Source organism: Theropithecus gelada, chromosome 10, assembly GCF_003255815.1.
Source record: "Theropithecus gelada isolate Dixy chromosome 10, Tgel_1.0, whole genome shotgun sequence".
Classification (NCBI taxonomy): domain Eukaryota; kingdom Metazoa; phylum Chordata; class Mammalia; order Primates; family Cercopithecidae; genus Theropithecus; species Theropithecus gelada.
In genome coordinates this window covers 8940015-8951507 of record NC_037678.1, presented here as the reverse complement: position 1 = coordinate 8951507, position 11493 = coordinate 8940015, and the positions used below count along the sequence as shown (strand labels likewise).

The 11493-nt window shown below is 55.5% G+C and overlaps 1 protein-coding gene across 1 annotated transcript in view; it reads left to right on the top strand.

Annotated features, from left to right (window-relative positions):
* CSDC2 (cold shock domain containing C2) overlaps positions 1–11274 on the top strand; it is a 15489-nt gene extending 4215 nt beyond the window's left edge. The window contains exons 2-4 of the mRNA XM_025399567.1: positions 6464–6762; positions 8249–8371; positions 9320–11274. Coding sequence (XP_025255352.1) covers positions 6587–6762; positions 8249–8371; positions 9320–9482 — 462 coding nt within the window. The 5' untranslated portion in view covers positions 6464–6586 and the 3' untranslated portion in view covers positions 9483–11274. The remainder of the gene's footprint in view (positions 1–6463; positions 6763–8248; positions 8372–9319) is intronic.
* Positions 11275–11493: the final 219 nt, after the last annotated feature.

Sequence of the window (11493 nt, the reverse complement as noted above, 5' to 3'; positions counted from 1 at the left end):
GTGGTGGTACATGCCTGTAATCCCAGCTACTCAGGAGGCTAAGGAAGGAGAATTGCTTGAACCCGGGAGGTGGACACTGCAGTGAGCTGAGATCATGCCACTGCACTCCAGCCTGGGTGATGGAGTAAGACTCCATCTCAAAAAAAAAAAAAAAAAAAAAAGGGCCATGGCCAGGCGCAGTGACTCACACTGTAATCCTAGCACTTAGGGAGACTGAGGCTGCAGTGAGCCATGATCATGCCACTGCACTCCAGCCTGGGTGACAAAGTGATAGCCTGTCTCAAAAAATAAAAAAATAAGAGGGGACCATGATAGCCATTTCCTGCCCCATTCTCCATCCTTTTGGGGGAGCTGAGAATTGGAGCAGAGCCCCAGCATGGGTTGTGGTTCATCTGCCAAGAAGGCTGAGTCACCACCCAGAGTGCCCCATGACACTGCATCCAGCCTCAGGTTATCTCCAAACAGCCTGACATTTGTGTTTACTTCTAGGCCCCTTTGTCTGCAGTCAGTCATTTGGGGTCTGGCCTTCTGCAGGGAAATGAAGATGAGCTTTGCTCAGAGCCCAAACGCAGGGCCGGGGGACACGGGGATGCCCACTTGCCGGGGGGCCTTTGACACAGCTCTGTGGCTCCTCCCGACAACCTGGGTAGGATGTTACGATGAGCCCCATTTGACAGAAGAGGGAACTGAGGCACGAAAAGGGAGAGTTGGCCAGGCACAGTGGCTCATGCCTGAAATCCCAGCACTTCAGGAGGCCAAGGTGGGTGGATCACCTGCAGTCAGGAGTTCGAGACCAGCTTGGCCAACATGGTGAAACCCCATCTCTGATTAAAAAAAAAAAAAAAAAAAAAAGAGGCCGGGCACAGTGGCTCACACCTGTAATCCCAGCACTTTGGGAAGCTGAGGTGGGTGGATCACGAGGTCGGGAAATTGAGACCCTCCTGGCCAACATGGTGAAACCCTATCTGTACTAAAATACAAAAAATTAGCTGGACATGGTGGTGTGAGCCTATAGTCCTAGCTACTCAGGAGGCTGAGGCGGAGGAATCGCTTGAACCCCGCAGGCAGAGGTTGCAGTGAGCCAAGATCACGGCACTGCACTCCAGCCTGTCGACAGAGCAAGACTCCGTCTAAAAAAAAAAAAACACACAAAAATTAGCTGGGTGGGGTGATGGGTGCCTGTAATCCCAGTCAGCTACTTGGGAGGCTGAGGCAGGAGAATCCCTTGAACCCGGGAGGCAGAGGTTGCAGTGAGCCGAGATTGTGCCACTGCACTCCAGCCTGAGGGACAAAGCGAGACTCTGTCTCAAAAAAAAAAAAAAAAAAAAAAAAGGGAGGGTCACAAAACTGGGTTGCAGTGGAGCCAGGATTTCAACTCAGGCAGTCTGGGTCTCAGGCTGCCTTCTTACCCGACTGCAGGTTCTGAAGGGCATTATTCCTGGCAGGAGATGGCCCCAGAAGGACACACGAAACCCCCCTGGAGCTGGCCCTTAGCTCTGTTTGAGTGGAAACAAATGTTCCAGAAATATATCAGTTTCTCTGCTCTTGGGCGAGTTTATTTTCCCATTTAGTTTCTCAGGGAAAGTTCTTTTGGAAAAACTCCAGCCTCATCTTGGCTGAACCAGGAACAGAATTTATATTCACAGGAAAAGCACTGGTTTACTGTTAGACAGATCTGGGACTCTGTCACCTGCTGTGTGACTTTGGGCAAGTCACTCAACCTCTCTGAGCCTCAGCTAGCTCATCTGTAAAATGGAAAAATTGTCATTTCAGCTCTGTAGGGTAACTGGGAGGTTGAAACGTAGAAAATAATTTCTGTAAAGACTTTTGCACAGTACATGGCATTCAGCCAATGAAAGCCTCATTTTCACTTGCCCTCTTTGGCAGCAATGCTCTGGAGAGGGGTCTGAACTGGAGGGTTGCTCCATATCTCCCTGTTCCCTTCTCTCTGGTCTCTGGGGCTGCTGGGTGTTGTACAGCTCCCCCAAGCCCAGGCCCTGTACCACGTCACACAGTAGGTCAATAGCAATGCAGGGCCTGGACACAGGACTCCTGCCTTCCCACTCGAAGGCCCCAGATGATGCTAATTCAAATTCTGGCTCAGACTTTGATTGGTGTGTGTCCTTGAGTGAGTGATTTAACCTCTTTGAGCCTCAGTTTTCTTGTCTGCAAAGTAGGGTAATAATAGCACCAGCCTTTAAGAGCTGTTGCAGGAATTAAATAAAACAAGAGACTGTGGAGCTGTGAGGGGTGGGCGATCCTTAGGGAAGAAGAGAGGATGAAAATGAATGGTGGGCTTGGCCCAGCTCGGCTGGGTCTCTCCTTCCCCGACTCCCTCTTCCCTCAACACCCAATTCCGCAGCCCTGTCTGGGAGGGGCAGGCTCTCGCCCAGCGCCTACTCAGTGCTTTCCACATCCCACCTCAATTCTCATTTCATCCTCAAAAGAACCCTTGGAGGACAGTCTTTTCTCTCTCCCTCTTTTTTTTTTTTTTTTTGAGACAGGGTCTTGCTCTGTCGCCCAGGCTGTAGTGGAGTAGCTTGATTACCACTCACTGCAGCCTCGACCTCCTGGCCTCAAGCAGTCCTCCCACCTTAGCATCCCGAGTAGCCGGGACAACAGGCATGCACCACTACACCCAACTAATTTTTTTTTTTTTAAGACAGTGTCTCACTTTGTTCCTCAGGCTGCACTGCAGAGGCGCGATTTCGGCTCACTGCAGCCTTGACCTCCCGGGTTCAAGTGATCCTGCTGCCTCAGATGCCCAAGTAGCTGGAACTACAGGTGTGCCACCACCATGCCCAGCTAATTTTTGTATTTTTTGTAGACACGAGCTTTCACCATGTTGCCCCAGCTGGTTTTAAGCTCCTGGGCTTAAACGATCCTCCCGCCTTGGCCTCTGAAAGTGCTGGGATTATTTGCGTGTGCCACCTTGCTGGTTGGAGGAGGGATTTGTGTGATCCCCATTTCCCAGATAAGGAAACTGAGGCTGCAATGGGGGACAGGGGAGAAGCCTGTTCTCTCTGCCTTGTGGAAGCTGCCTGTCTCCTGCCCCTGCCTGAGCTCCTGCCCTGAGGCCGACTCGCTGCCTCTCTTGGTCCTGTCTTTGCTGTGGCTCCTCTGCCTCCCTTCTGCTCTCTGGTCTCTCTGCCACCTGAGAGCCCATCGTGGGGAGGCTGCCCTCGACCCTGGCCCAGAATCATCAGTGGGTCCTTCCCCCATCCCTGTTGCCCACTTAGCATGAGGCCCTGGAGCCGCGTGGTCACTTGGGTGGGAGGCCTGGCTGGCCAGAGCAGGCCCCAGCTCAGCTGCGTCTCCCTGGTAACCGTCATGAGCTGTATCTCCCCCTCTCTATCCTCCTCTTCCCTCCCTGCCCCTCCATGGCCTTCCAGCACTGGCTGTCACTGCCAAGCACAATACCAGGCCTGGGAAAACTGCAATCAGGAGGCCAGGCCCGCCCTGCTCCCTAGAGGGAGGGAGGCAGGGCCTCTTCCCATCGCCTGCCACCCCTCGCCCAGGTGGGGCAGGTGGCACTCTAGGAGTTCACTGCAGGGCGTCTGGTGCTTCCCAGCTGTGTCATCTTGGGTAACTTTGCTGCCTCGTCTTCTTTTCTTGGTAACAGCTTTACTGAGATGTCGTTCACATACCATAAAATTCACCTGCTTAAGGCGTTCAGTTCAGTTGTTTTTAGTACATTCACAGAATTGTGCAGCCATCACCACAGCCAATTATAGAACATTTTCATTCCCCAAAAAGAAACGTTCTACCCATCAGCAGCCCTCCCCTCTCCCTCCTCCCCAGCCCTGGTGACCACCAGTCGACTCCCTGTCTATGAGGATTTGCCTCAGAGACGGAATCATGCCCTCTGTGTTTTTTCGGGACTGGCTTCTTCTCTATGACCTTGCAAACATTCTAGCATAATGTGTGCAGGGTTCATCTAGGGTATAGCATGAATCAGTATTTCTTCTTTTCTTTTTCTTATGGCCAAGTGCTAGTCTACCATGTGGCTAGACCATACTTTATTTTTTGTTTTTATTATTTCTTTTTGAGACAGAGTCTCGCTCTGTTGCCCAGGCTGGAGTGCAGTGGCACAATCTCAGCTCACTGCAAGCTCCGCCTCCCGGGTTCACGCCATTCTCCTGCCTCAGCCTCCTGAGTAGCTGGGACTACAGGCGCCCACCACCACACACGGCTATTTTTTTGTATTTTTAGTAGAGACGGGGTTTCACCATGTTAGCCAGGATGGTCTCGATCTCCTGACCTCGTGATCCGCCCACCTCGGCCTCCCAAAGTGCTGGGATTACAGGTGTGAGCCACCGCGCCCGGCCGACCATACTTTATTATCCATTCACCTGCTGATGGGCTTGGGCTGTTTTCACTTGTTGGCTGTTGTGAATGAGCGCTGGTGTGACCATTCATGAACACTTATGTCCAACTGTGTGGTTGCTTTTTTTTTTGGAGACAGAGTCTCGCTCAGTCACCCAGCCTGGAGTGCAATGGTGTGATTCTCATGCCTCAGCCTTCTGAGTAGCTGGGACTACAGGCATGCGCCACCACACCCAATTAATTTTTGTATTTTTGGGAGAGACGGGGTTTCACCATGTTGGCCAGGCTGGTCTTGAACTCCTGACCTCAAGTGATCTGCCCACCTCGGCCTCGCAAAGTGCTGAGATTACAGGTGTGCGCCACCACACCCGGCTGTTTGTGTGGTTGTTTCTTGAAGCTTCCGTTTTCTTCTCCCCAAAATGAGGATAATGAGTGAAAAGGCCAAACCTGGTTTGCCCTGCCTCCTGGAGTGAGCTCAGACAGAAAAGCCCCACGTCAGCCTTTTCAGGGTTGAAGGTCTGTGAGGTGAGCCAAGCCCGGGGCTCTACCGCCTTCCTGACCGGAGGGGGAGGGTTTTGGGAGGAGGGAGGATACTACTCCACCTCCACCCCCAGGCATGGCAGAGCCAGCTCAGCATCTTGGCTTAGAAAAATTCCTCTTGCTGTATTATCTTGAACAGAGGCCAAAAGACCTGCTCCAGTGGACTGCTGGACTCATCCAGGCCTGCTATGCAGTGTGTTCAGGCTTTCCGAGCTCTGGACTCCTAAGGAAACGTACAGGAACCTTGTGGGTGATTTTCCTTCCCTGGAAACTCCAAGCTCTGGGGTGAGAGGGGTATAAAATGGAGGTCACAGGCCTGTAATCTTAGCACTTTGGAAGGCTGAGGCAGGTAGATCAACTGAGGTCAGGAGTTCGAGATCAGCCTGGCCAACACGGTGAAACCCCGTCTCTACTAAAAATACAAAAATTAGTTGGGCGTTGTGGCAGGTGCCTGTAATCCCAGCTAGTTGGGAGGCTGAGGCAGGAGAATCACTTGAACCTGGGAGGTGGAAGTTGCAGTGAGCCGAGATCACACCACTGTACTCCAGCCTGGGTGACAGAGTGAGACTCTGTCTTAAAAAAAAAAAAAAAAAAAAAAAAAAATTAGCTGGGCATGAGGGTGCATGCTTCTAAGTTCCAACTACTTGGGAGGCTGAGGTGGGAGGATTGCTTGAGCCTAGGAGATGGAGGCTGCAGTGAGTATGATCATGTCAGTGTTCCCCAGTCCGGATGAGACCATGTCTCAGAAAAAAAAAAAAAAAAAGGATCAATGCTAGCCCCATTTTACAGAACAGAAAATAGTCAGAAGTTAAGAGTGTTGATCAATGGGCCGGACGACTTGGCCCATGCCTGTAATCCCAGCACTTTGGGAGGCCACAGGGAGCGGATCACCTGAGGTCAGGATTTCGAGACCTGCCTGGCCAACAAGGTGAAACCCCATCTGTACTAAAACTACAAAAAATTAGCCAGGCGTGGTGGCGGGCACCTGTAGTCCCAGCTATTCAGCAGGCTGAGGCAGGAGAATCGCTTATACCCAGGAGGCGGAGACTGCAGTGAGCCAAGATCGTGCCATTGCACTCCAGCCTGAGCAACAAGAGTGAGACTCTGTCTAAAAAAAAAAAAAAAAAAGTTGACCAGGGCCTAGGCCATGTAGCCAGAAGGTGGAGGATGCAGGATTCAAACCCAGGCCTGGGTGTGGAGCCCACACTCCCACCTGCCATGTTGGAGCTGATGTGTGGCTTGGCTTGCTTGAGGTCACCAAGTTGTAGGTGACAAAGCTAAGATTTGAACCCGTGTGTGACTCTGAAACAACTGACCCTTATGCCAAACCATATTCCAGACCATCACTGGCCACCCTACCCAGCCACCTCCCAGGCTCCTGGAGTTAGAGAATTGAACTGCAAACTGGAAGGACTTAGGGGTCATAAGACCCCTAGTTTTGTTTTCTGGTGAGGACTCTGAGCCACGATGGGGTCGTTTGTGACTTGAAGTCACGCCGTGAGGATAGCAGGTGGGACTAGCCCACCTGACTGTGGCCAGGGTCCAGGAGCTGCTCCCCTGGACTGGGCTCACCTGTGCCTCTTTCTTCCTCTTCCAGACGGAGCCCGTGGCTGGTGAGGCCGCAGAGCAGGGCCAGGCCGGGCCCTGCCCGCAAGGACGCCCAAACCCCTCATCGGCCCCTGGGCCCCAGAGCCCACCAGGCTCTCCCGCCGGCCCCACCATGACTTCGGAGTCCACGTCACCCCCAGTTGTGCCCCCGCTCCACTCCCCCAAGTCCCCAGTCTGGCCCACCTTCCCCTTCCACAGGGAGGGCAGCAGGGTTTGGGAGCGGGGTGGTGTCCCACCTCGGGACCTACCCAGCCCCCTGCCCACCAAGCGGACCAGGACCTATTCGGCGTGAGTACCTGCCCCTTGTCCAGGCCCTTGACCCTTGCCAGGACACAGGCTGACCATCCCCATCCTTTTCCAACTCCTGTTGTCCTCACCTGGGATAGGGGAACTGTGTGTGGACCTTCCAGTAACTGGATAGATGTTTGTCCCCTCCATCCATTCATCCATCCATGCATCCATCCACCCATCCATCCATCCCTCCACCCACCCACCCACCCACCTGTCCGTCCATCCATCCATCCATCCACCCATCCACCCATCCATCTGCCCGTCCGTTCGTCCATCCATCCATCCATCCATCCATCCATCCATCCATCCATCCATCCATCCATCCATCCATCCATCCATCCCACAAAGATTTACTGAGCTCCTGACCAGGGGGATCCAGGGATAAGACAAAGCCCCAGCCCATAAGCTGCTTACAATCTAGAGGGAACTTGTTCACCATCCATTACCACCCAGCAGGGTTAGGAGTGAGGACCCAGCACGGGGTACCAGAGGAGACGATGTCCTGGTTGGGTTTGGAAGATGTATCAGGTGAAGAAGGGAGCTGGCGATTCTGGGCAGATGGCACAGCGTGGGCAAAACCCAAGACACAGAGTTAACCTTTGGAGAGGGGTGGGCAGGGGGACAAAGAGTAGCCCTGGGCCTTTGGGGTAGGTCACCAATGAGGTGGCATGGGGGAGTAATAAGGGTCCATATGGGGGAGGCCAAAGGATCTTTTGGGAAGGACAGGGTCTTGCTCTGTCACCCAGGCTGGAGTGCAGTGGTGCAGTCATGACTCACTGCAGCCTCAACTTCCTGGGCTTAAGCGATCCTCCCACCTCAGCCTCCTGAGTAGCTGGGACTACTGGCGCATGTCACCACCCCCAGTTAATTTTTTAAAAAATATTTTGGGCCAGATATGGTGGCTCATGCCTGTAATCCCAGCATTTTTGGAGGTCGAGGCAGGTGGATCAGTTGAGGCCAGGAGATCAAGGCAGTCTGGCCAACATGGCCAAACACTGCAAAACCCCGTCTCTACTAAAAATGCCAAACTTAGCTGGGCGTGGTGGTGGGTGCCTGTAATCCTAGCTACTCAGGAGGCTGAGGCATGAGAATCACTTGAACCCGGGAGGTGGAGGTTGCAGTGTGCTAAGATTGTGCCCCTGCACTCCAGCCTGGGTGACAGAGCGAGACTCTGTCTCAAAAAAAAAAAAAAAAAAAGTTTTTTTTGTAGAGATGGAAGTCTCCCTATGTTGCCCAGGCTGGTCTCAAACTCCTAGGCCCAAGTGATCCTCCCGCCTCAGCCTCCCAAAGTGCTGGGATGACAGGTGTGAGCCACTGTGCCAGGCCTCATTATCATCGAATGGGGATGACTACGTGGTTCCTGGCCTGGGGCAAGTTTCTCGCAGCCCTGAGGCAGGCTCAGCAGAAAGGGCCCAGAACAGCTATAGGGGTCCGGGGAGGAGTTCCTCAGGCCACAGCTGCAATCCCACTACCCTATCTCCAGGACAGCCCGGGCCTCAGCTGGCCCCGTGTTCAAGGGCGTCTGTAAGCAGTTCTCACGCTCACAGGGCCATGGCTTCATCACCCCTGAGAACGGGTCCGAGGACATCTTCGTACATGTGTCTGAGTGAGTCCCCTCCACCTCCGTTCTTGGCCCCTGCCCTAGTGTCCCTAACGGTGCCTCAAAAATCTCTCTCCAGACCTCTCCCCTCCCTGGCTGAGGTCTGTATTCATGGCACCTTTTCTGTCCTCTGAGTAGGGACTGAAGGTGTGTTGGGGGAGGAGGGCTGTGGCCAGGTGGGGAGTGGGCATGCAGACCCCAGAAGCCTGGGAGCCAGCAGCTGGGCCCTGGATCCCATTCCAGCATCATGGGGGTCTGAGAGGGCTAGGCCAGCTCCTGAGCCTCTTGGCCTGGAAAGGGCCTTCAGGTGGATGGGCCAGGAGGTAGAGATGGATGTCATGCCTAGCCTGGCCCCACCCCCTCCTAATGCCCGGAGGACTGGGGTGAGGTCACTGAGCTTCTCAGCTTTAGGGATCTCCCTGTGCCCTTTCACATCTCAGTCCTCAAGGGACCCAGAAAGGGAGGTACAGTTTATGAATCCCGTTTTATTTATTTATTTATTTTTTGAGACGGAGTCTCGCTCTGTTGCCCAGGCTGGAGTGCAGTGGCACAATCTTGGCTCAGTGCAACCTCCACTTCCTGGGTTCAAGTGATTCTGCCCCTCAGCCTCCCAAGTAGCTGGAATTACAGGTGTCAGCCACCACGCCCAGCTAACTTTTTTATTTTTAGTAGAGACAGGGTTTCGCCATGTTGGCCAGGCTGGTGTCAAACTCCTGACTCAGGTGATCCGCTCGCCTTGGGCTCCCAAAGTGTTGGGATTACAGGCGTGAGCCACTGTGCCTGGCCATGAGTCCCATTTTACAGATTCGAGAGCTGAGGTTCTGAGAAGCAAGGCCTGGCCAGGCCTCCTGACCTAGGGAGGCCTAGGGCCAGGCTGCCCCCGAGGCCAGGCCGCAGGACTGTCCAGGGCATAGGGCCTGCCACTGGGCTAATACCCCTCTTCCTGCCTGCCAGCATCGAGGGGGAGTACGTGCCAGTGGAGGGCGATGAGGTGACCTACAAGATGTGCCCTATCCCGCCCAAGAACCAGAAGTTCCAGGCCGTGGAGGTGGTGCTCACTCAGCTGGCCCCCCACACTCCCCATGAGACGTGGTCTGGCCAGGTCGTGGGCTCCTAGGCTGGGTGGCTCACAGGCCAGCTGGCCGGGGGGGTGGGGAGCCACACAGGGTGAACGGGCAGCAGCCAGCTCCATGCCCCACTGCCCTGGCTGATCAGTCCTTCGGTGGCCTCAGTGTGCACGTCTGTCTGTCTGTCTGTCCGTCTGTGCTTGTGGCTGTGAGCGTGTGCCTCCACCCACCCCATGACCCGTGACTACTATGCGAGCCGGAAAGGAGGTGGGTGGAGGGCGAGGCCACCAGACCTGGCTTCTCGCTGTCCACTGCCTTTCTCCTCCCCTCCCTGCCGCAGACACGCAGGACCCGCTCGCCCTTCTACCCACCCATCCCCATGGTGACTGAGCCTCGAGAGCCTGTGCTGGGCTCACTCCCTGGCCTCTGCCCCTGAGCTGTCCCATGTCAGTCCACAGTTCTCTGTGCTACTTACATCTCCCTCCCTTGGCTGAGGTCCCCCGCCACCATCTAGACCCTTCCCTCAGAAGCCTGGCCGGTGGGTGCTTTTGGGGAGCCTCCCAGCCACTGGCAGGGGAGGAGGACAAATACAGAGGCACACAGGCCCCTCACTGCTGAGGCCAGCCTTCCTTCCTACTCTGCTCTCAGTGCACTAGAGAGGCAGGAAGAGGGGCCTGAGGGCGGAAGGGGTTCGGGGCTCCCATTTCGCCGGCCAGTCCCTCCTCCTCAGCCTGGCAGTGGCTCTGGGCTCCTTCCCCTGGGCTGTACTGAGCCAAGCCCAGGGGTTTGCAGAGGGTGGGGGTCCACCTCTCCAGCTTGGCTGCAGCCCTCCTTTACCCTGACTCACAAGCACTACTGATGCTCTGCGCCACGCCCGGCTGACAGCTGCTGAGGACGCCGCGATGGACGGACACACGTCCATCAGGCAGGGCCGGGCCGGGGCACCCACAAGGAGGGCCCTCAGCCTGGGAGACTGGCCCTGCGGCCCCCGCGTCAAACCCTCTTCCCAAAGCCCTGACAGACCAGCGGCTGAGGTGTGGCTCTTGCTTTTACCGTGTCCATCTCTGAAGATGTGTGACTGTCGCTGTCACCTGGAGTCCTTTTGGGGCCAAGATGTGTATGCACTTGGGGTCGTGGCCATTCACTCCCATACAGGGGTGAGGGTGGCCTGGCCCGGGAGGCCAGGAAGGAGGGCCCTGTCTGCCTCCACCTCTGGGCGCACCCCCTGCCTACCACCCTCCCTTCTAGACAGCACATCGCCTGACTGGGCAGAAGTGGGGCCATGGTTCAAGGGAGGGCCGGCCAGGGGTGGGACCCTTATGAGACCCAGTATGTGAGTAAAACGGGGGGCTCAAATGCCCAGGATGAGGGGATCAGTGACTGTCTAGGAGGATCCCTGGCCTTGCAGGTGCCCCAAGACCCCAGGGTAGAGATCAGCCGGGATGCCTGCATCCCAACCCTGCCCCCAGGGCCTATCGCATAAAATCTGGGAGCCCAGAGCTGCTGAGGTATGCTGGTCAGCTCCCCTAAAATGGGCACGGCCCAGCCTGTCCCATGAGGAACAAAGGCCCCTGGCCCCTTGAGAGAGGGCTTGTTAGTGAGGGAGGACTCCTGGGGGCCCCCAAGGCTCCCCTCCTGTAGGGAGGCCACCTTTTAAGGTACCACTATCAGTCAGGATGTGGTGGCATCAGCCCTGGGGCCGCCTGGGTGGCAGGGGGGCAGCAGCTCTCCTCCCCACTCACAGGCCTTGCAGTGCCCATTTGGAATTCCTCCCAAGACCCCTGGCCACCCAAACCCCCCATTCTTCCTAACACTGGCAATAAACCCTCAACTGTGACCCACTGTGCCCTAAAGCTGCCTCTGTGTCAGGGTCCCCAAGGAAGGGGCTGGGGGTGGACACACCAAACCAGCTCTTCTCTGGGGCTTCAATGGCCCCCTCCTCGACTGGATCAGGGACTTCCTTTGTGACCTGGGCCAAGTCCCTGCCCTCTCTGTGCTGTTTACTCATCGGCAAAGTAGTGGCTGTGACGGCATGTGACTAGGGCCAATTATCCATTTAGA